The sequence below is a fragment of the Anopheles arabiensis genome, chromosome 2 (genome assembly GCF_016920715.1).
Source record: "Anopheles arabiensis isolate DONGOLA chromosome 2, AaraD3, whole genome shotgun sequence".
Lineage (NCBI taxonomy): Eukaryota > Metazoa > Arthropoda > Insecta > Diptera > Culicidae > Anopheles > Anopheles arabiensis.
In genome coordinates this window covers 23,597,938-23,619,467 of record NC_053517.1, presented here as the reverse complement: position 1 = coordinate 23,619,467, position 21,530 = coordinate 23,597,938, and the positions used below count along the sequence as shown (strand labels likewise).

Below are 21,530 nucleotides of genomic sequence, written 5' to 3'. Positions count from 1 at the left end.
TTCAGGCGAGCAAAGAACGGGTAGCGAAAAGGAGCGAGATGCAGCGATTTGTTTACGTCAAAAACCCTCGCCATGTTGCACGGGCGCGGATGACGGAATCGTTTCCAAAACACCTACAGCAGCGGAACGTTTTGCTTCCTTTCTTCTCAAGTAGACCGAAAACTCGTCTACTGTTAAGGATTTATCATCACCACAAATCAGTGCCGATTACCGTGACTGTTTGCTTTTTGATAAGTAGTAAAAGTCGCTTCAGTTGCCTGCAGCGATACAGTGCAGTGTGCAGTTGGAAGCACCACTACCGGGGGAGTTTTGTAGGTAAGAAAAATCAATAATCCCCTTGCCTGCAACCTGCGCCATCGCCTGCCTCCTTACGTGTCGGACTCCTTACGGGCATGCCAAAGAAGTAACGATTTGCTCAATCCACTTTACCAGACGTACGGTGTTGCGTGCGTGCGTGTGATTGTTGGTGGCTCGCGGCACTGCAAACGGCCGACAATGTTTTGCAATGTCCCTCGCCGTGGCTGATACGACAAACACGACGACGACGACGACAGCAGCTGAAACCCTTGTATCGCCGACGGCCGAAGAAAGGAGCAATCGGAGCGGGAAACAGCAACCAATTACCCTGATTTTGCCCACCAGCGGTAAGCTATTTTTCGAGAAGAAGCAAGAATTTCAACTGTGCAAGCCCCAGCTGCTGCCGCTGAAATCGTTCAGCCTGGAGAAGCTGGAAAGAATGCACCAGGAAGCGCAGCGACAGTTGCAAGAAACACGCGCCCGAACCGCTGCCTCCAAGAGCGCCAACGTCTTCTAAACGCACGCGACCGAGTGTGTTACCCAATTACACAACCACACTGTCCGAGAGGTAACCGGCACGATGGCGTATCTGTTGGTGTTTTCCATCTGCTTGGCACTGCTGCTGGCCTCCATATCGCTCTATCGCTACGGCTGCATACAGCGGCAGCATCCGATCGTTACGTTTTCCGTACTGACCGCGTGGAGCTTCTCCTTTCTGATAGTGTTCACGATTCCGCTCGATGTTACCTCGGTGAGTGTGCCGGTTTTGCTGATGCAACCATTGCCCATTTGCCTCTCATTCCCGTTGTCCCACTTTTCCCACCACAGACCGTTTATCGCCAGTGCCTGCAGGAGCACAACATCACCGGCAGCAACGGTTCCAACAACAATGACGCGCCCGATGCGATCTGCCAGCGACCGTGGGGCATGGTGGAGGAGGAAGTGTTCCCGAACCTGTGGCGCATCATCTACTGGTCCTCCCAGTTCCTTACCTGGTTGATAATGCCCCTGATGCAGTCGTACCTGAAGGCGGGCGACTTCACCATCAAGGGCAAGTTGCGATCGGCTCTCGTAGATAACGCCATCTACTACGGCACGTATCTGTTTATCTGCGGCATACTGCTGATTTATCTCGCCCTGCAGCCGGGCATATCGCTCGACTGGCAGAAGCTGAAAGCGATCGCCTCGTCCGCCTCGAACACGTGGGGCCTGTTTCTGCTCGTGCTGCTGCTCGGGTACGCGCTGGTCGAGGTGCCCCGCAGCCTGTGGAACAACTCCAAGCCCGGCTTCACGCTACAGTACGCCTACTTCAAGCTGTCCAAGCTTAGCTCGGAAAAGGCCGAAGCGGAGGAGAACGTGGACGATGTGCTGGAAAGTTTGCAGTCGGCCAGCCGCGCCATTCCGCCCCGGCACGAGCTCCGGCCGGCGCTGGAAACGATCATCCGCAAGGTGCCGACCGAGCTGATGGAGCGGGCGAGCCGCATCAGCCGGGAGGACGGGTCGCCCATGGCCATCCCGTCGGAGAAGGCGCTGGTGCGGCTGCACCGGCAGGTCATCAAATCGCTGCAAACGCTACAGCGCACCGAGGCGCTCTGGAGCGTGCAGGTGAACAAAGTGCTGCACCTGGAGGACGTGGCCAAGAATGCGGTGTCGCTCGACCATCGCTTCAAGAGCGAATTTCCCAAGCACCGGGTCGGGATGGCGCGGGCCCTGTACAGCCCCACGGTCGACTGGTACTGGGAGTGTGTCGTGAAGGCACCGTTCCTGAAGGCGCTCGCCATCATTACCGCCTTCCTGTCCTTCACGGTCGTCTGGAGCGAGCTGACGTTCTTCAACCGCCAGCCCGTCCTGTCCATCTTTGCCAACGTGCTGAACGTGGCGAAGGGCAGCTACGACTTCGTCACGATCGAGATATTTTCTATGCTGACGCTCTGCTACCTGTGCTACTGTGCCTACTCGACCGTGTTCCGCATCAAGTTCCTGAATCTCTACTATCTGGCCGCCCACCACCAGACGAACGAGTACAGCCTGATCTTTAGCGGCATGCTGCTGTGCCGGCTGACGCCCCCGATGTGTCTGAACTTTCTCGGCATGATCCACATGGACTCGCACATCATCAAGGAGCGGGTGCTCGAGACGCACTACACGCAGATCATGGGCCACATGGACGTGCTCGGCATCATTGCGGACGGGTTCAACATCTACTTCCCCATGGTGATGCTGGCGTTCTGTCTCGCGACCTGGTTTTCGCTCGGCAGCCGGGCGCTCAATGCACTCGGCTTCCAGCAGTTCATGCTGAACGAAACCATTGCGGTGGAGCTGGTCCAGGAGGGCAAGGATTTGATTGTGCGCGAGAAGCGCAAACGGCAACGGGCGGAAGACGCGCTGGCACGCCGAAGGGATAACATACTGGGGCAGATTGCCCGCGACGGAACGACCGGTGGTGGTGGCAATGGAGGAGGAGGTGGTAGCATGGGACACGGTGGAGTGGCGGCTGGTGCTGGCAGCACGAACGGAAATGGCAACGGTGGTGGTGGCATACTGTCTAAGTACAAGTCGCGCAATCACGACACGGTCGGACCGAATGACGATCTGGTCGGGCATGGCGACCGATTGGACTACAGCACCAGTGCGAGGGGGTTGGACGACATCAATCGTTCGCTGTCGCAGGAAATTAACGAACGGTTCGGCGTGAGTACGGGCGTGTCGGTCGGTTTTAAGGGCTACGGGTCGGCGTTCGACGACGACGACGGCCGTATGGGAGGGGCAGGCCGTTCTAGCTCGAAGCCGAAGGGTGGTGGACTGTTCGATGATGTTTAACTCGCTGTGAAAGCATTAATTTATAGTAACACTATTATTATATTTGTAGTTTCGTTTGGGTAGTGAACGTTTCCAGTTCAGTTTTAACTAGTTTCGTTTTAGTTTCTGGCGCAACAGTGTGTGTGTTTCCTGTCCATCGTCTAAACTGGTAAACTATAACCTTTTAACTTGTACTGAAAACGCAATTAGCAGTGGATACAACATTTACAGCCAACTCACTGAATGCAAACTGATGCGCACCGCAAAACAATGCCTTGATGTGATGATGTTGTTAGAGAAGGGAAGCAGTTACAATGGTGGTGAACTCTCCTTCTGGGGGGGAAATTAAGGCTGCTATGTACGATGCTTTGTTAGAACATAGCAATACACACACACACACAGTAACACTCCACTCCACTTTACTAAATGCGCTAATGTAGCTCTTTCTATGTATGCATGGGTCAACAGGAGAAATTACCGTATTATAAGTATACTAGGCACGTACGCGCTGTATAAATAGAATAAAAATCGCACCATAATGCAATAAAGGATCCATAAAGCGCTGTTGCAATTCTTGCCTGGTCACAGCTGAACCGTGTTGTGCGACATTGTCCGAACATTATGCTGGGATGTTTAGAAGACCAACACTTTTAGCACATAAGCATTGCATAGTATTTTTTTTTTATTATTTTTCAAAATAATTACCATCGCTTTGTATGCACTTCTCCCACCGTTCCGGTAACTGCTGTAAACCGCGCCAAAAAAACGACCCATCTTTGGTGCTAAACCACCTGTCCAGCCACTGTTCGATATGTTCCAGCGAACCGAACCTCTGATTGGACAGTGCAAAACCAAGCACGGGAAACAGATGGTAGCTCGAAGGAAACAGGTCTGGCGAGTTGGCCACGTGCGGTAATGCCTCCCACCGGAACTGGGCGATCGTTTCCTCTACCGGTTTACCGCTATGACTGGGCACGGGATCGTGCAGCAAAATGATTGTCCTGCCATCCGGCCTATCGCCGCCTTCAGAACGTTTTTCCCGCAATGCCTGTTCCAGTGCAATCAGCTGCAGCTGATATCGTTCCGGCGTGACCGTTTCGCCCGGTCCCAGCAGCTCGTAGCAGATGACACCGTCCCGGTCCCACCAAACGCACAGCCTGGTCTTCTGGGCGTAACGGCTCGGTCCAGCCGCCAGTGCTGCCGGATCGGTCGGCTCGGAGCTGGACTTTTTACGTTTGGGATTTTCAAAGTAAATCCACTTCTCACCCCCGTTCACGAGCCGGCGCAGAAAGGGCTTCCGCTGGTGGCGGGCGAGCAACATTTCGCAAATCGTTTTGCGCTTCTCCTGCTGCCTGTCGGTCAGCTCGCACGGTACCCATGTGCCACCGCGGTGAACCTTGCGCATCGCTTTCAGCCGTACGGAAATGCTTTCGCGCGTCACACGCAGCCGGTCCGCGAGCTGCTGTTGCGTCTGGCAGTCGTCCTCGTCGAGCAGGGCCTGCAGATCGCCGTCGTCGAACTTTTTCGGCGGTCGGCCACGGAGCTTGTTTTGGATGTCGAAATCACCGCGCTTGAATTTGCCAAACCATACGGCGCACTGCGTTTTGCCGAGCGCATGTTTGCCGTAGGTTTGCACCAGCAGCCGGTGCGCTTCGTAGGCTGTTTTCTTTTGATGGTAGAAGAATAATAGTGCTGCTCGCAGGTGGTGTTTTTTCGGTACAAAGTTCGACATTTCCAGACACAGGAGGCTAATTTTGTCGGGAGAAAGAGATCACATAACCGTTCAATATGCGAGTAAACAAACGAAGTACCAAATGAAACGTAAACAAACCGCAGCGTTTGTTTTGATTCACGGCGCACAAGGTCTGTAACGATTCCTATAATCACCTTGGTATTTGAATAAAAAAAATCAATTGCAATTACAACTTAAAAAAGTATGTATTTTATGCACCAACTGCAGTCAGTCGATGATTTCTGATAGTAAAATATCGAATAAGCAACCGCGTTGAACAATCGAACATTTATATTTATGCACCTTTTTATTCATCTTATCCTTATGTATCCTACCCCCCGACGAATGTCTGTCAATGACGGATTCATCGCAACACTATACACCTTGTTCGGATGGCGCTGTCACGTTGCCATGTCTTCTTCGCTTTTTCTCCTGCTGATCTTTGCTCCTAGAGATGGTACATATGATTTTGGCCGGATCATAGCGTTCCAGCGTCTTTTTATTTTTTTTATTTTAGCGCTTATACGCCATGCAAAATCCACAAATAATTATTAAAAATGTTTTCTCAATTATTGCAATGATATTAATACCAGAAACAGTTAAACGAGATTGATTTTCCTTAAAAATGGTAAAATTCATACCGGAACGGAATGACTCACCAGCCGGAGCGAGGTGATCCATGTTGACCGACTGGCCATCACTACTTCCTTTTCCGACATCTTGAACTACGTGAAGCACGCGTTTTTCGGGTGTACGAGTATTTTGTTGTAAGTAGTGAAAAATTGTGCCGCTATTGGCCCGAAAAGCCCTCGAAACGGTACCGTACCGATCGCTAACCAGGAATCGATTCGCGTCCTCTCGTTGCAGCCTCGGAGAAAGATGAAATTCAACAAAAATGTTTCGTCGTCCCGGCGCAAGAGCCGCAAGCGCCACTTCCAGGCCCCGTCGCACATCCGCAGGAAGATTATGTCGGCGCCGCTGTCGAAGGAGCTGAAACAGAAGTACAACGTGCGCTCGATGCCGATCCGCAAGGACGACGAGGTGCAGGTGGTGCGCGGCCACTACAAGGGCAACCAGGTCGGCAAGGTGGTGCAGGTGTACCGCAAGAAGTACGTCGTGTACATTGAGCGCATCCAGCGCGAGAAGGCGAACGGCACGAACGTGTACGTCGGTGTGCACCCGTCCAAGTGTGTGATCGTGAAGCTGAAGATGGACAAGGATCGCAAGAAGATCCTGGATCGCCGCGCCAAGGGCCGTCTGGCGGCGCTCAACAAGGACAAGGGCAAGTACACCGAGGAATCTGCTGCCGCCACCGCGATGGAAACGACCTCTTAAGTGTACACAATACAAAACATTCGCTGGTGTGGGGCAGGAGGAACGTGTGTTGTGCGGCCGTGAACGGCAGGCGAATAAAATAAGGATGAGATGGAGAGAAAGTTAAAAACGCGCGCATGTATCTCTGTGTGTTTGTGTGGTCACGGGTGTGCATTTATTTCGGTGGTCATTGGCATCGGACAGAGCTTCGTTACGCCCAGGTGTATCAGTTTGTGGCGCGCGATGCGATGAGGAGAGATGCGGTCGTCCACCTCCAGCGCGACGTTCATGCCGGCGTGTATCGATTTCAGCTGCCTGTCGCCCTGGTCCATGTAGATGATGTTCTCCACCTGCTCCTCCTGCACGCAATCATCTTCTTCGGCCGTGGTGGTGAAAAAGCGCAGCATCACGCGTCCGTAGATCCGCTCAATGGAGTCTATTTTCACGACGAGCTCCGGCTGCATTGTCCCGGACACGATCGCATGCTGCCACAGATGTTGCCGAGAGCTTCGCTCGTTCAGTGCCATGGCCAGCGTGCCTAGCGGTGAATTCTTGGGATAATGTTTGTTCTTACTTTTAGCTGTAGGCGATGTGACATAGAACGACTTGGACGACGGTGACGTGCTTTGGGCGTTATTGTTCTCTGCTGATGGTGGTAGCTCCTCAATGTCGATCGCATCCCTTTCCCTGCGTCTACTCTGCCCTTCATTTGCACTGTCAGGCGAAGATGGCAAATCTTCTATGCAACTCGCATCCAGCTCGGCATGGAACGTTGCATCAAAAGACTTCCAGCAGCGTGTGGTATCGAGAGCACCCGTTACGCTGCTATTTAAAGTTTTCGATCCCTCTCCCACAATGGTCCGGTTAAGCGTCGCAACGGCTTTGAAGCGCTTCGGACTCAACGCTGTTACCAGCTGACGATTCTTCCCCTTGCTCCAACAACCCGCCCCAAAGGAAACGTCCATATCGTCCGTTATGCGGCGTCGCTTGAGTTGACTTTTGTCCGCAAACTGTAATCGTGTCATTCGGCTCTTTGTACAGTGAATAGCCAGACAATCGTCCGAGTCCGAGTCGGAAGAATCGGACGTAGTGCTGGTCTGCTGACGGCATACATCCTCTTCCGAAAGGTGCTCCACTTCCGAATCCGACTGATTTCTACGGTCGATCGTCACCTCGGCAGGGTTTAGCGATTGCGCTACGGAGGGAGTAAATGCCGGACAGGATGAATCGTTTTGAAAGCTCCCACTGTCTGCCACCGCTTTGTCGTCATCCGAACCATCATCTATTTCCCATTCATCTTGCCCATGACCTTGCACTTGTAAAATCTGCAACGGTATGAACAACGCAACATCAAAATAACGTTCCAGCTGGTGGAGGTACGGAATGAAAATACTCTCTGCTTACACTTTTCTGTTTATTTACACGAGTTTTTGGCTGTCGTCTAACGCCCTTCCTGCGGGTTGTCCACCCACTAGACACGGAGGGAGAAACGAGCAGCTGGTTAAATTGTTTCCACGCTTTTTCCATGCTGCCGTATGAATTAGGCATCCGCCTTTGTTTTGTTTCCTTTCGTCCGGCAATATGATTTTCTACGTCAACTCGGCCCAGCTGTCAAACCGCCACCAACACACGCACACTTGCGCAATTACATGCCAAATAGAAGGCGCACCACGCACTCACACACACACACACGCTGGGCTGCTCGTTTGCGTTTTTCAGTTTGGAACGGCGAGATAGGCCACAAGTCGATTTCTTGCGGAGTGTTGTGTGATAAGTGTAGTTTCTCCGACCGTTTTTTCTTCCTCTCTCCCTCCACCCAGAGTGACCATTCTGCTGCATCACGCCTACCGCACGGGCAGTTCTCGCAGTAGCACGCAAAGCAGCGCAAGTGGCGACGGTCTGCCTGCCTACGCAAAACCCTAAAATGTCCCAAAAGGGCTAAAGAGAAGTCTAATCCACAACAACAACAAAAGTTCGTCCCAAACATTCGCTGCATACTGTGGTGGACGGGAGAAAAGCGGATTTCGCTAGGGGAGGGTGTGTGCAAAAACGAACGAGGCCACCAGGCGCTAGATAAAACAGCATAATTGAGTTCCTCCTCCGTGCGGTGGTGGTGGCGGTGTGCTGACTGTTGAACACGTAGTGTTGGTGGGTTGGCGAAAAGGAAAACTGAACTGTTTTTTGTGTTGCTGCTGCTGCTGCTGCGGCTGCTACGATCGAACAAAATAGCGCACGTGAACAAAGGAGGGAAGGGAAGGTGTAGCAGTGAAGGTGGTCGCGCACGACGGCTATCATCCACTAGAGCGCCTCTACAGGGTAGTAGCACCACCACCACTACCACCGCCCTGGCGCAAGGGCTAACGATTCCCACACATTGATTATTGTGATTCTTGCAGCGCCAGCGGAAGTGATAAAAGAACGATAGGGCGGAGTGAGCATAAAACGGGCGAACAACAGACCCGAACAACAGGCGCTGCTGCAGCGCAATGGACCGAGCGAGAGCAGAAGCATAAATACTGTTCGATAAATAGGAGGAGAGGCGGACAAAAACGATTACCAGTATTAGAGACTGCCGACATCCTGCGGGGAGAGGAGGGGAACACACAGAGCCAGTAGTGTTACCACTTATCAGTAAATTGCAACACACACTTACTTGGCTCGCAAATCCGCCCCTTCGAATTCGGCTCGGCATTTGGAGTGCGTGACTCTTGATTACATCAACCGCGGACACCTGCTCGACCGTCCCAACCAACCAGCTCGATAGGGAGATAATCACCCCCTTCACTCTTCTTCCTCTTCGTTTTCCTCTTCTCTTCCCCTCTGGTCTCATCGCCAGCAACGAAGACGACGGTAGGATGAAAAAGTTTATCTCCAAGTTCGAGACGAAAAATGAACCGTGCTCGGCGGGCGGCAGCAGCAGCCGGGAGACGAACAGCTTCGTCGGCAAAACGTTCAAGCTCAGCAAGGAGAACGTGGTCACGGTGGAGGAGGTGCTGGCCGAGGGTGGCTTCGCCGTCGTGTTTCTAGTCAAGGGTGCGAAGGGCGAGCGGTACGCGCTGAAGCGGCTGTACGTGAACAACGAGTACGATTTGGGGGTGTGCAATCGCGAGATCAAGATAGCGAGCAATCTGAGCGGCCACAAGAACATCATCGGCTACATCGACCACAGCATCAATGCGAAGGGCAACGGGGTGCACGAGATACTGCTGCTCATGCCGTACTGCAAGACGAACCTGCTGACACAGATGAACGCGCGGCTCGGGACGGGCTTCACCGAGCCGGAGGTGCTGCAGATCTTCTGCGACGTGGCGGAAGCGGTCGCCCGGCTGCACCAGTGCCAGACGCCGATCATCCACCGCGACCTGAAGGTGGAGAACGTGCTGCAGAACGATCTCGGCCACTATGTGCTGTGCGACTTCGGGTCGGCCACGGCGCGCATCCTCAACCCGACCAGCCACGGGCGCACGACGGTCGAGGAGGAAATCCAGCGGTACACCACGCTGTCCTACCGGGCGCCCGAGATGATCGATCTGTTCAACGGGCAGGACATCACGGTGAAGGCGGACATCTGGGCGCTCGGCTGTCTGCTGTACAAGGTGTGCTTCTTCACGCTGCCGTTCGGCGAGAGCACGCTCGCCATCCAGAGCGGGCAGTTTAGCATCCCGGACGGGTCGAAGTATTCGCGCGGCGTGCACCAGCTGATACGCTACATGCTGGAGCCGGATGCGGACCGGCGCCCGAACATCTATCAGGTGTGCGAGGTGGCGTTTGGCATCGCGGGACGAGCCAACCCGGTGCGCAACCTGACGAAGTGTAGCGTACCACCGCTCGACACGCTGCCGGTGCCACCGTTCGAGTCGGAAACGAAGCGACTGCCAACGGCACCGGGTGGACCGGCTGGTGGACAGCACGGCGGATCAACACCGAAGCCGGCCAAGCCGTCGGCCGGCCAGCTGCCGCTGGAAGGTGGAACAAGCGTCGCTCCTCGGCAACGACCGAAAGCATCGCAAGTAGCGACACCTGGCCAGATGGGCGTGAGCAGCTTTTCCCTCGGTTTGCCGCCGAATCCGTCGCCGAAAAACATCATCTCCTCGCCAACGCCCGGCATGGCACCGGCGGCGGGTACGATCGGCACTACCGCTCCCACCGATGCACCGGAAGCGTTCGTGGCGAAATTTGCCGCCAATTTCCCGCCGGCCAGCAACTCCTCCAGTGTCCCAACGGTGGCCGCCGCATCAGCGGGGTCGATCGATCCAACGGCGCCAACTGTAGCAGGGAAGGATGGCACGGCGGTGACGGCGCTGCCGGCACAGCCCGTTGCGGTGGCCGCCCTGTTCCAGACGACGTATCCCGATCCCTTCCGAGAGGCGGAGCTGACCCCGATCCCAAGCGGAGGCGAAATGCCCATTGCTTCGGCACCCAACTCGTCGTCCTCCTCGCTGTCGATGGTACATTCGCCGAGCCATGCCGGTACGCAACAGCAGCATCCCGGCCCGTCCAGTGCGGCGGCACAAACGCCCACCCTCGGTGGATCCAACTCGTCCTCGAGCAGTGGCGTTCATGGGGCTGGGGTCGGTATACTGGCGCCACCGAAACCGTCCGGCCATCGGCGGAACGTGAGCGATACGTCGGCCTTCAACAAAGCGTTCGCCACGGAAACGTCCCAGTTTCTTGCGCCGTTCGACCAGTCCACCAACAACTACCAGCCGTCATCATCGGTAAGTCCGAGCGTCGGACAGACGGCCGCCTCCGTCGGTGCATCGATGGCGAGCGGGTCGAACAGTTCGCTGCACAAACAGCAGCAGCAGCATGCCAGCAGCCTGGCCTCTAGCTCCAATCCGCAGCTGTTTCAGCAGCAGCGATCCACGTCATCGGCGGGCGGTAGCGCCAACTGGAACCCGTTCGGCGATCCGACACCGTTCGCGCAAATGACCGAGGATCACATTTTCGGCGAGGAGTTTGACAAGATCCGCGAGCAGGGCAGCCAGGGTAGCTTGAAGACGCCGCCCGAAGTGCCGCGCCACTCGTCGCTACCGCTGATCCAGACGGCCGCAAGCGCCGCGGGCAATGTGGCGGCCCTATCGACCGTTCAGCAGGCCGCCCCATTCTCGCCCGAGAACATCCCCGACACGCTCGGCGACGACGAGGACGATCCGTTCAGTTCCGCCCCGTTCTCGCTGCCGGTGCGCACCGACAAGAGCAAATCGTTTAAGCTGGCCTCGCGCAAGGTGATCGTAATCGATGGTGGATTCAGCACGCAGCTCACCGAGCACGTCGGCGCCAAGCTGGACAAGGATCCGCTCTGGACGTCGCGCTTCAATGCGACGAACCCGGCCGCCGTGCTGGAGACGCATCTCGACTATCTGAAGGCGGGCGCGGACTGCATACTGACCAACACGTACCAGGCGTCCATCGAGGGCTACATGGACTTTCTCGATCTCAACGAGGACGAATCGCTGAAGCTGATCAGGGCCAGCGTGGAGCTGGCGCGGCGCGCCCGGACCCGCTACCTGGCCGAGAAGCTGGAAAACAAGTCCCACAAAATACCGTGGGTGGTCGGTTCGATCGGGCCGTACGGGGCGCATCTGCACGACGGGTCCGAGTATACGGGCGCGTACGCCGACCACGTGCCGGCGAACCGGTTGCAAAAGTGGCACCGGCCCCGGATTAACGCGATCGTCGAGGCCGGTGTCGATGCGCTCGCGATCGAAACGATCCCCTGCCGCATGGAGGCGGAAGCCCTGCTCGACCTGCTGTCGGCCGACCATCCGACCGTGCGATTTTGGATTTCGTTCCAGTGTCGCGACGGTGCGTCGCTCGCGCACGGCGAAAACTTTGCCGAAACGGTGCTCGGTCTGTGGAACCGGGCGCGGCAACTGGCCAACCCGAATCTGCTAGCAATCGGCGTCAACTGCGTCAATCCGCAGCACGTGCTGCCACTGTTGCGGTCGGTGCACGAGCTGCTGCAGCAGCGGGCGGCCGGTACACCGCCGGAAAGCGAACGCATACCGCTGATCGTCTACCCGAACTCGGGCGAACAGTGGGACGCGGCGGCCAGCTGCTGGCGGGGTGCGGAAAATCTGACCCCGCTGGAAACCTACCTACCGCAGTGGGTGGAAATGGGCGTCAAGTTTGTCGGCGGATGCTGCCGTACCAATGCGCGGGACATTAAGCGGATTAAGAAGGCCGTCATCGGGCTGTACGGTAGCCGGAGCAATGAGAACTAATTGGTGGACGGCACCTGCCTGCACCTGGTCTCCTGGTGGGATGTCCTGTGCTAGTAGCTACACACGTTCCAATCGGATGCTGTGATTTAGTTGATGGAAGCAAATGTTCACTTCACAAGAACCCGACACAGAGGCGTGTGTAATCTGTAGGCAAGCAATTCGCACCAAACAATGCTTAAAGGTTCCTGCTCTCCAAAGGTTCCACTGAACCACGGTAGCCCTTAGCAACTACTTCGCAAGATCGAAAGGCATTTCAAAAAGCAGGCTAAGCAAGCCAAGGAAGTGACGTTAATTCAGATTGTAATTATTTATCCAAACAATGGGCAGACACCGCGTAAAGGGAGGGAAATTAAAATTCTGCCGCAAGTAGCAATTGCAATAGCACGTGCAACAACCACAGCAAAGTTATTACAGTAGGGTAGACACAGTGTTGAGCAATAATGATGCACAATTGTAGAAGGCCACACTAGAGCTCAGTTTCTATCGCCAGAGCTATCCCAGGCTGGCCAATTGATATGAAATTACGAATACAACGACGACCCCGGTTTCCCGCTCTCCGCCAAACAGCAAATGACGCAAAGCATGGAGCCGGCAGTAGTGTTAGAAACCGAGCAATCTTTAAACCACTCTAACCTATTATAATTACCCCGTCCGTTTTTGGCTACAAGTTTCATAAATCTAGTCCAGCTTCGTTTATTCCCTGTTCCAAAAAAGAAAAAGGTTATCATCTGCTCGTGGATGGTAGGATGCAAAGTTACGCAGAAACATTATTTACGACAGTGCGCGTAATTGAAACCGAACGAATCATTAAAGTATTTCGTTAGCATTTTTTTGTTTATCTTCGTCCCTCTAAATCCTCTCCTAATTTATGTTTATCAACTAGCAACTCGTACCACAGTTACGAAGTTGCAGAGAAGAGGAGGTACCATTATGTGACCGATTATCAAAGATTCAAATGCTGCGTTTGTGCGCAGTCCTCGTGAGATGTGTTTTGCGTAGCAATATACGTATCAAATATTGTTGTATTATTAGTTTGTTTGTTTGTTTACCAATTAGTCCAATTATTTCAGAGTTTTCATATACAGAGTCTGGTTATGGACAAGTGTTTAACTAAGAATGAAAATAGGCATAGAGCGAACATAAAGACAAATCGTGTTTTTTTGGTTTCATTTTGTGTTGTAACATATACTCCCTCTCACACACACCCGTACTCAACTTATTAGAATAAGGGATTAACATGGGAGAAAGCCGAACGGTTGGATTGTAGGATAAGGCAGAGAACAGTGAGAGCATTACTTATGAGATTTTGAGATCGTGTGGTAGGTAGTTCCAGGGCGGGATGGGAGTATGGTTTGAATCTGGTTTCACTCTGGCTAACCGGAATTCGGTAACTGTAGCACTTGGAAGCACCTACACGTCCTCTATTTATATTTATTCACTCTACAATCATGCAATGGATCGAATCGAACGAAGAACGAAACAGAAATGACATGCCCCACACATTGGAAGGTGATTGACCAATTAGTGAAAAAAGCTTTGCCCCATGCTCGAGACAAGTGATCGACGAGTTCTCGTCTTTAGCCATTGCAAACTGTACAGAGTGTACAATATAGGAAAGGGAATGGGGCTTCGGAAAAGCTAGTTATTGCCGCTTTTACAATCTTTGCGCATTTAATCTCCTCTCCACATCTGTTGGTAGTTACATATTTTCACAACTTTTAGACCATTGCTATAACGTTGCAAGAGCAAAACAAAAAGGACTTAAACTTAAAAAAAAGGCATACCAAATTAAAAGAAAAGGCTTCTAGCGGAGAGACTTCCACGCTCCGCCTAATGGCCAACAAGAAACGTAAAAAGCTCGCTACTACTTGATTCACCGGTGGCTGTAAAACTGGTTTGCTTCTCGTTTCGATCGAAAATAACGAACCAAATATATTACGAATGAATGCAAATGAAGCGATTAACGTGAAGTACAACACACTATTGTATTTATCCGAACTATCACCCGGCTACGGGGTCACACATTCGTCTAAGAAGTGAGTTAAATTTCATCTATCAGCTTAAACCGCTGGTGTTGCGGTGCTGGTACCACGTTGAAGAACTTCTTGTAAATAGTTTGTCCCTCCCGGCCGGCATAGCACCGCTGCACCCAGGTGTGATCCCAGTTTGGGTCAATCTTTTCACAGGTAACGTACACCTTGCCGTGCTCCATAGCGAACAGGGTGCCATTTTTACCGAAGCCAACCTACGAAGAACGAGGAAACTGGTGTTATTCACAGAAAACACTTACAACCAGACATCATTTGCTTACATTCAATCCGGGATGGAAGCGAGTGGTGCGCTGTGTTACCAGTATAGTGCCAGCCGAAACGTGATGGCCATCCTGAACCTTCCAGCCACGATGCTTCGGGCGCGGATGTTTTGGAGGATTTCTCGAGCTACCGCCCGTTTTCTTGGACGCATTTCGCACGGTTGCTGCAACATGGCAAAGATAATTAGCACTCGCTGCATTCTGCATTTCCCAAAGTGTTCGCATTACTTACTCAAAAACGGAGCAAGCCCCTGGTGCAACCGGGTAAGAATGCTGGAATTCATTTTCACTGCACGCGCACAATTACGCACGAGAATTGCTGTTCGAGAACACCACCACCCGGCAGAGAGCGAACTTTTACGTAAACATTGTAGAGCTGTCATAATGAACGTGCCCCCCTTCGGGAACGTCCATCAGCCGCGGTGCCTGTCTATCCATGGCAACGGAAAACTATCGATCAATCACGAACGGAAACGTCGATCCACAAATTGCACAAAAAGGCAGAACACGTTATTCGTAGCCATGTCTTACCTGTGCCTGGGTCCGATGAGTGCTGGTAAAACGCTCCTGCTGACCTGCCTACAGAAACCAGATTCGGTGAACTTTACCTCCCATTCCGTTCCGAGCGTGGGCACAAACCTGTACACCATCAAGATACCGCCGATCGTTATCGACGAGAAGGATGTGAACCAGAAGATTCCTCCACCGGGAAAGCGCAAAGAGTTGGTGCAGGTGCGTGAGGTCGGCGGATGTTTGGCGCCCATCTGGCGCGACTATTTGCTCAATCCAGTGGAGAAGCTTATCTATGTGGTGGATACTTCGAATCTGTGTCAAATATCGGCCGCAGGTAAAACAGGTGTATGTTGAATATTTCTCGTTTCTCGCGATTTTACCAATACATTACCTTTTCTCCCCGCCGTACCGAGGTGTGCTGCTGTACTCCATGCTAGCGGAACCGCGATTGAAAAAGACGAAATTTCTGCTCGTCCTTTCAAAGATGGATCTTGCCTATCGTCAGATGCGTAACGAGGCGCTGCTCATGCTGCAGATGGAAAAATTTCAAAAGCAGATACCGCAGCACATAACGATCGTGCAGTTCAGTGCCATTACGAAGGAAGGCATCGACGAGGTGTACGACTGGTTGGCAATGAATTGAACTGGCTGCTTGTTGAATCGATGCATAGATCACAATAAATTTCTATTTACGTTTTACTTCTCGCCGTTTGCTGTGACCGTTTCGATTGAATTCCGTTAGAGAGCGTCCCTTCAGAAACGGCCTCCTTAGCAAACGCGGCGTTTGACAACCGCGCCAATGTCGACTAGCTACATCGACCCGATGTTTCACAAGCTGTCAAAAGAGCAAATAATTCTGGTGTACGGCGATCGGCAAATGCGCGTTTCGTGCGCTTCGCATAACAAACAGTTTGGGCAGGAAAATTGTGCATTTTTCACCGTGAAGTGCCGCACGCACCGTGATAAAAGCAACACACAAGGCACGGAAAGGACCGTCGTAGTGCATAATGGCGCACAATTATATTGTGACTGCCCAGAAACCAACGGCGGTTACCGCTTGCGTTACCGGTAGGTGTATGGGGGAAGAGTGGCAGCACAGGCAGTGTAGCTACCGAAAATGACGGAGGAAGAAAAAAGATTAGCGTGAAAATTGAAGCTTGTGCGGGATATAGGACTTGTCTTTTTCGCTCCTACTACCCCACGTCACCGTATGGGCAAATGTGAATAGAAATTGTGTTGCCAATCGGTGTATTCGTTTGTCTATCAATAGAGAGTTTGCTGTTAAGGTTATGTTTTCCTATTGCTTCGTTTATTTTGGAATCATCGTACTTCCTCTCCGCCGCATGCGTTCTTCACGCTTCTTTCCGCCCTTCCTTTTCAGGTAACTTCACCTCGCCAACCGATCTCAACCTGATCGTGGCCAAGAGCTCCCGGTTAGAGATATATTTGGTAACGCCGGAAGGGCTTCGGCCTATAAAAGAAATTGGCATCAATGGGAAAATAGCTGTGATGAAGCTGTTCCGCCCGGCGGTAAGTGTTGGGATGTTGGGGATTGTTGTGAAACTGCTAAGGAAACCACTCTGCCCACTACTACCTTTACCCTAACATGCTGCATGTTTTTTTTTTAAATTCCGCAGGAAGAGACGAAAGACTTGATATTCATCCTGACCCACCGGTACAATGCGATGATTCTGCAGTGTGCCGTGCAGGGCGATGACATCGAAATAATAACGAAAGCGCACGGGAACGTGGCCGACCGGGTCGGGAAGCCGGCGGAAACCGGCATCCTGGCGGTCATCGACCCGAAAGCCCGCGTCATCGGCATGCGCCTGTACGAAGGGCTGTTCAAGATCATTCCCCTGGACAAGGATACGAACGAGCTGAAGGCGACGAGCCTGCGCATGGAGGAGATGCACGTGCAGGATGTGGAGTTTCTGTACGGCACGACGCACCCGACGCTGATCGTGATCCATCAGGACATCAACGGGCGCCACATTAAAACGCACGAAATTAGCCTTAAGGATAAGGAGTTCACCAAGATCGCGTGGAAGCAGGACAACGTCGAGACGGAGGCTACCATGCTGATCGCCGTGCCGATGCCGCTCGGCGGCGCCATTGTCATCGGGCAGGAGTCGATCGTGTACCACGACGGGGACAGCTACGTGGCGGTCGCGCCGGCCATCATCAAGCAGAGCACGATTAACTGTTACGCGCGGATCGACAGCAAGGGGCTGCGCTATCTGCTCGGCAACATGGCCGGCAACCTGTTCATGATGTTCCTCGAGACGGAGGAAAACGCCAAGGGGCAGACGACGGTGCGGGACATTAAGGTGGAGCTGCTGGGCGAGATAACGATCCCGGAGTGCATCACGTACCTGGACAATGGGGTGCTGTTCATCGGGTCGCGGCACGGCGATTCGCAGCTGGTGAAGCTGAACACGACCGCGGGCGATAATGGGGCGTACGTGATGCTGATGGAAACGTTCACCAATCTGGCGCCGATCGTGGACATGTGTGTGGTGGATCTGGAGCGCCAGGGCCAGGGGCAGATGATTACCTGCTCCGGCAGCTTTAAGGAGGGCTCGCTGCGCATCATACGCAACGGCATCGGCATCCAGGAACACGCGTGTATCGATCTGCCCGGCATCAAGGGTATGTGGGCGTTGCGCGTTGGCATCGACGATTCGCCGTACGACAACACGCTGATACTGTCGTTCGTGGGCCACACGCGCGTCCTGATGCTGTCGGGCGACGAGGTCGAGGAGACGGAAATTGCCGGCATTCTGGGCGACCAGCAGACGTTCTACTGTGCGAACGTTTCGCACGGCCAGATCCTGCAGGTGACGCCCAGCTCGGCGCGGCTCATTTCCTGCGACAACAAGGCGATGATCTGCGAATGGAAGCCCCCGGACAACAAGCGCATCGGCGTGGTGGGCGCCAACACGACGCAAATTGTGTGCGCGTCGGCCCAAGACGTGTACTACGTGGAGATCGGGGACGGCAAGCTGGAGTACAAGGGCCAGACGACGCTCAGCTACGAGGTCGCTTGCCTGGACGTGTCGCCGCTGGAGGATAACGCCACGCGGTCCGAGTTTGTGGCCGTCGGGCTGTGGACGGACATTTCGGCCTGCGTGCTGAAAGTGCCGACGCTGGAGCTGCTGCACAAGGAGAAGCTCGGCGGCGAGATCATACCCCGCTCCATACTGATGGCCGCCTTCGAGGGCATCAACTATTTGCTGTGCGCGCTCGGCGACGGTTCGATGTACTACTTCGTGCTGAACAAAGCGACCGGCTGCCTGACGGAGCAGAAGAAGGTAACGCTCGGTACGCAGCCCACCATCCTGAAGACGTTCCGGTCGCTTTCCACCACGAACGTGTTTGCCTGCTCGGACCGGCCGACGGTCATCTACAGCTCCAACCACAAGCTGGTGTTTTCGAACGTGAACCTAAAGGAGGTGAACCACATGTGCTCGCTGAACGCGGAAGCGTACCAGGACTCGTTGGCGCTGGCGACGCGCAACTCCGTCATCTTTGGCACGATCGACGAGATCCAGAAGCTGCACATCCGCACGGTACCGCTCGGCGAGTCGCCGAGGCGCATCGCGTACCAGGAGGCGTCGCAAACGTTCGGCGTCATCACGTTCCGCATGGACGTGCAGGATTCGAGCGGGCTGACGCCGGCACGCCAGAGCGCCTCGACGCAGACGAACAACATCACGCAGTCGAGCGGCATGGGCCTGCTGAAGCCCGGTGCCAGCAACACCGAGTTCGGCCAGGAGGTGGAGGTGCACAATCTGCTCATCATCGATCAGAACACGTTCGAGGTGCTGCATGCGCACCAGTTCATGCAGACCGAGTACGCGCTGTCGCTAATGTCGGCCAAGCTGGGCAACGATCCGAACACGTACTTCATCGTCGGTACCGGGCTGGTGAATCCGGAAGAGCCGGAACCGAAGACCGGCCGCATCATAATCTACCGGTACGCGGACAACGAGCTTAAAATGGTTAGCGACAAGGAGGTGAAGGGCGCGTGCTACTCGCTGGTGGAGTTTAATGGGCGCGTGCTGGCGTGCATAAACTCCACCGTGCGGCTGTACGAGTGGACCGACGACAAGGATCTACGGCTAGAGTGCAGCCATTTCAACAACGTGCTGGCGCTATACTGCAAAACGAAAGGTAAGCATTGGCCCCTGTTTCGTTGTGCTCGTATGCCATCACGTTCTTATGCCTTTTCTTGTCGTGGTGTGATTTGCAGGTGACTTCATTCTGGTGGGCGATTTGATGCGTTCCATCACACTGCTGCAGTACAAGCAGATGGAGGGTAGCTTCGAGGAGATTGCCCGCGATTACCAGCCGAACTGGATGACGGCCGTCGAGATACTGGACGACGACGCATTCCTCGGTGCCGACAACAGCAACAACCTGTTCGTCTGCCTAAAGGACAGCGCGGCAACGACGGACGAGGAGCGCCAGCAGATGCCCGAGGTGGCTCAGTTCCATCTGGGCGATATGGTGAACGTGTTCCGCCACGGTTCGCTGGTAATGCAAAACATCAGCGAACGCAGCACCCCGACGACCGGGTGCGTCCTGTTCGGCACGGTCAGCGGTGCGATCGGGCTGGTCACGCAAATTCAGAGCGACTTTTACGAGTTTCTGCGCAAGCTGCAGGAGAACCTTACCAATACGATCAAATCGGTCGGCAAGATTGACCACTCGTATTGGCGCAGTTTTCACACGGAAACGAAAATGGAACGCTGCGAAGGGTTCATCGATGGCGATCTGGTGGAAAGCTTCCTCGACCTCAGCAGGGAAAAGATGCGCGAAGCCTCGCTCGGGCTCGAAATCGACGTCGAGGGTACGAAGCGAGAGGCCACGGTAGATGACATTATTAAAATCGTAGAGGATCTTACCAGAATACATTAGAAAGCGAGGAGGAATTGGTTGAGGAATCGGGGAGGAAAGAATTCGAGGTCATATTTGCTGCTCCCAGAGTTCAATCGTGGTCACACCGGTGTGTTTAGTATGTAACATTTGCCTCCAGTTGGGGCTAGAAATTTATTGCATTATCAAAGAATGATAAACATAATAAATAGCGACGTAAGACGTAAAAATCGGTGTCGTGCGGGTGCGTCGATCGTTTGTTCGTGGTAAATGAAAGAGAACTCCCCTGAGTGAGTACACAGCTGAAATGATCCTTTATTCTTTTGATCCTTGGAATGCCAACAACATAACGATGGGTGGGAAACACAAACAACACACGATCGTATAGTACACGAGAAGAGGGAGGGGGAGCGTTAATACTACATGGCTGTTAATGGGAGAGGTTCAAAATACGCAATCCGGCCGCAGTTACCGCCGACTGCACGTTCCATCTCTTGATCCCCTTTTGTACAGACCATCTAACCGCGGTTAGCAATCATATCTTCCGGATTGAACATACCCTACAGAGAGAAGATAAGTGCAATTTGCACAATCGTTAAACAACTTGCAGGACAAGAAACGGGCGACAAGATTCCGCTCCACTTACCTTAGCGCGACGCAGAATCGAATCCTTGCTAGCATCGTACGGGTGGTCTTTGGATGGGATTTCCAGCACCGCCGGGGTGGGCGCAGTGTGCGAATCGATCACGTGACGGATCAGCTCGGCGTAGTTCTGATTGATCAGAATAATGTCGATATCGTCGCGCTTGATGAAGCGCTTGAAGCAATCCTCAATCTCGCTGACGGCAGTATCTGGAAAACGGTGGTGAATAGACAGCATGGTTGAGTTATCGATTATGCACTTCCCCCCCTACTATCACACCGTGGGCTTTTCTTACTTTTGTCGACAACCATGAAGTTGGGGTGACGGTTCTTGTTGATCTCACCAACTCCGCCAAGCAGGAATCCGACGCATGTGTCCTTAAATTGTAAAGTAAACCAGGTTATAGGATTTTCGCACAAGGGTCCGCGCCTGCAGGTGAGTATCAGCATTTTGCATCAGCCACCAGGGACTTCGGTCCCCCGACACAAAATACACCAAACCCCCATACTTAGGGCCCAGATTTTGCCCCCGCTTACCTCATCTCCAATGACGGAGATCAGCTTTCCTTTCATTGCCGACAGAAGAGCCATTTTACGTACGAGAAGAAGTGCGAAGATGTGAAAACAGTTCAAGCACTTTTGCTACAAAATGGGATTTCTGTTTTGAGACGAAGAGAAAAACATCACCTGACTGACTTACAACCCGTGGGTGATTTTGCAGGGTTGGTGAACAACAAAACGCTGTCAAATGTCAAATTGTGTCCTCCTTTGCCAAGGTTTATATACAATGGTGTATTATTTTGGGTAATTAGAA

The 21,530-nt window shown here is 53.3% G+C and overlaps 8 protein-coding genes across 9 annotated transcripts; 5 read left to right on the top strand and 3 right to left on the bottom strand.

Moving 5' to 3' along the window:
• Positions 1-76: 76 nt before the first annotated feature.
• On the top strand, positions 77-839 carry LOC120895382. The gene is made up of 2 exons (XM_040298693.1): positions 77-315; positions 433-839. Exon 2 carries the CDS (start codon positions 506-508, stop codon positions 812-814), a length of 309 nt encoding a protein of 102 aa, XP_040154627.1. The 5' UTR covers positions 77-315; positions 433-505; the 3' UTR covers positions 815-839.
• A 10-nt stretch (positions 840-849) lies between these two features.
• LOC120895380 (60S ribosomal protein L26-like) lies at positions 850-6,272 on the top strand. 2 transcript variants are annotated; one of them, XM_040298691.1, is made up of 3 exons: positions 850-1,048; positions 1,126-3,111; positions 5,696-6,272. In XM_040298691.1, exons 1-3 carry the CDS (start codon positions 878-880, stop codon positions 6,161-6,163), a joined length of 2,625 nt encoding a protein of 874 aa, XP_040154625.1. In that variant the 5' UTR covers positions 850-877; the 3' UTR covers positions 6,164-6,272. The 2 variants fall into 2 exon arrangements, with proteins under 2 accessions (XP_040154625.1, XP_040154624.1); XM_040298690.1 differs by lacking the exons at positions 850-1,048; positions 1,126-3,111 and adding an exon at positions 5,464-5,595.
• Positions 6,273-6,286: 14 nt separating this feature from the next.
• LOC120895371 lies at positions 6,287-7,722 on the bottom strand. The gene is made up of 2 exons (XM_040298672.1): positions 7,547-7,722; positions 6,287-7,467 (listed from the first exon to the last, which is right to left on the bottom strand). The coding sequence occupies exons 1-2, from the start codon at positions 7,688-7,690 to the stop codon at positions 6,304-6,306; spliced, it is 1,308 nt and encodes a 435-aa protein (XP_040154606.1). The 5' UTR covers positions 7,691-7,722; the 3' UTR covers positions 6,287-6,303.
• A 919-nt stretch (positions 7,723-8,641) lies between these two features.
• On the top strand, positions 8,642-14,325 carry LOC120895368 (AP2-associated protein kinase 1). Its single transcript, XM_040298666.1, has one exon. It carries the CDS (start codon positions 8,998-9,000, stop codon positions 12,367-12,369), a length of 3,372 nt encoding a protein of 1,123 aa, XP_040154600.1. The 5' UTR covers positions 8,642-8,997; the 3' UTR covers positions 12,370-14,325.
• A 4-nt stretch (positions 14,326-14,329) lies between these two features.
• Positions 14,330-15,067, bottom strand: LOC120895379 (39S ribosomal protein L27, mitochondrial). Its single transcript, XM_040298689.1, has 3 exons — positions 14,913-15,067; positions 14,681-14,844; positions 14,330-14,614 (listed from the first exon to the last, which is right to left on the bottom strand). The coding sequence occupies exons 1-3, from the start codon at positions 15,061-15,063 to the stop codon at positions 14,411-14,413; spliced, it is 519 nt and encodes a 172-aa protein (XP_040154623.1). The 5' UTR covers positions 15,064-15,067; the 3' UTR covers positions 14,330-14,410.
• A 118-nt stretch (positions 15,068-15,185) lies between these two features.
• Positions 15,186-15,898, top strand: LOC120895378 (ADP-ribosylation factor-like protein 16). The gene is made up of 2 exons (XM_040298688.1): positions 15,186-15,527; positions 15,607-15,898. Exons 1-2 carry the CDS (start codon positions 15,203-15,205, stop codon positions 15,834-15,836), a joined length of 555 nt encoding a protein of 184 aa, XP_040154622.1. The 5' UTR covers positions 15,186-15,202; the 3' UTR covers positions 15,837-15,898.
• A 142-nt stretch (positions 15,899-16,040) lies between these two features.
• Positions 16,041-20,304, top strand: LOC120895367 (DNA damage-binding protein 1). Its single transcript, XM_040298665.1, has 4 exons — positions 16,041-16,261; positions 16,575-16,723; positions 16,831-19,369; positions 19,449-20,304. Exons 1-4 carry the CDS (start codon positions 16,201-16,203, stop codon positions 20,114-20,116), a joined length of 3,417 nt encoding a protein of 1,138 aa, XP_040154599.1. The 5' UTR covers positions 16,041-16,200; the 3' UTR covers positions 20,117-20,304.
• A 65-nt stretch (positions 20,305-20,369) lies between these two features.
• Positions 20,370-21,435, bottom strand: LOC120895381 (V-type proton ATPase subunit F). Its single transcript, XM_040298692.1, has 4 exons — positions 21,254-21,435; positions 21,013-21,094; positions 20,721-20,926; positions 20,370-20,634 (listed from the first exon to the last, which is right to left on the bottom strand). The coding sequence occupies exons 1-4, from the start codon at positions 21,305-21,307 to the stop codon at positions 20,593-20,595; spliced, it is 384 nt and encodes a 127-aa protein (XP_040154626.1). The 5' UTR covers positions 21,308-21,435; the 3' UTR covers positions 20,370-20,592.
• Positions 21,436-21,530: the final 95 nt, after the last annotated feature.

Coding starts and splice junctions, on each gene's coding strand:
- LOC120895382 (XM_040298693.1), top strand. CDS start 506: ATGTCCCTCGCCGTGGCTGATACGACAAACACGACGACGACGACGACA.
- LOC120895380 (XM_040298691.1), top strand. CDS start 878: ATGGCGTATCTGTTGGTGTTTTCCATCTGCTTGGCACTGCTGCTGGCC. Junction 1,049..1,125: donor TTCCGCTCGATGTTACCTCG/GTGAGTGTGCCG, acceptor TTCCCACCACAG/ACCGTTTATCGCCAGTGCCT. Junction 3,112..5,695: donor GTGGTGGACTGTTCGATGAT/GTTTAACTCGCT, acceptor CTCTCGTTGCAG/CCTCGGAGAAAGATGAAATT.
- LOC120895371 (XM_040298672.1), bottom strand. CDS start 7,690: ATGCCTAATTCATACGGCAGCATGGAAAAAGCGTGGAAACAATTTAAC. Junction 7,468..7,546: donor GTGTAAATAAACAGAAAAGT/GTAAGCAGAGAG, acceptor ATACCGTTGCAG/ATTTTACAAGTGCAAGGTCA.
- LOC120895368 (XM_040298666.1), top strand. CDS start 8,998: ATGAAAAAGTTTATCTCCAAGTTCGAGACGAAAAATGAACCGTGCTCG.
- LOC120895379 (XM_040298689.1), bottom strand. CDS start 15,063: ATGACAGCTCTACAATGTTTACGTAAAAGTTCGCTCTCTGCCGGGTGG. Junction 14,845..14,912: donor GGGGCTTGCTCCGTTTTTGA/GTAAGTAATGCG, acceptor GCCATGTTGCAG/CAACCGTGCGAAATGCGTCC. Junction 14,615..14,680: donor GCTTCCATCCCGGATTGAAT/GTAAGCAAATGA, acceptor CGTTCTTCGTAG/GTTGGCTTCGGTAAAAATGG.
- LOC120895378 (XM_040298688.1), top strand. CDS start 15,203: ATGTCTTACCTGTGCCTGGGTCCGATGAGTGCTGGTAAAACGCTCCTG. Junction 15,528..15,606: donor GTGTCAAATATCGGCCGCAG/GTAAAACAGGTG, acceptor CGCCGTACCGAG/GTGTGCTGCTGTACTCCATG.
- LOC120895367 (XM_040298665.1), top strand. CDS start 16,201: ATGGCGCACAATTATATTGTGACTGCCCAGAAACCAACGGCGGTTACC. Junction 16,262..16,574: donor GGTTACCGCTTGCGTTACCG/GTAGGTGTATGG, acceptor CTTCCTTTTCAG/GTAACTTCACCTCGCCAACC. Junction 19,370..19,448: donor GCTATACTGCAAAACGAAAG/GTAAGCATTGGC, acceptor TGTGATTTGCAG/GTGACTTCATTCTGGTGGGC.
- LOC120895381 (XM_040298692.1), bottom strand. CDS start 21,307: ATGGCTCTTCTGTCGGCAATGAAAGGAAAGCTGATCTCCGTCATTGGA. Junction 21,095..21,253: donor TCTCCGTCATTGGAGATGAG/GTAAGCGGGGGC, acceptor TTACAATTTAAG/GACACATGCGTCGGATTCCT. Junction 20,927..21,012: donor CTTCATGGTTGTCGACAAAA/GTAAGAAAAGCC, acceptor ACCGTTTTCCAG/ATACTGCCGTCAGCGAGATT.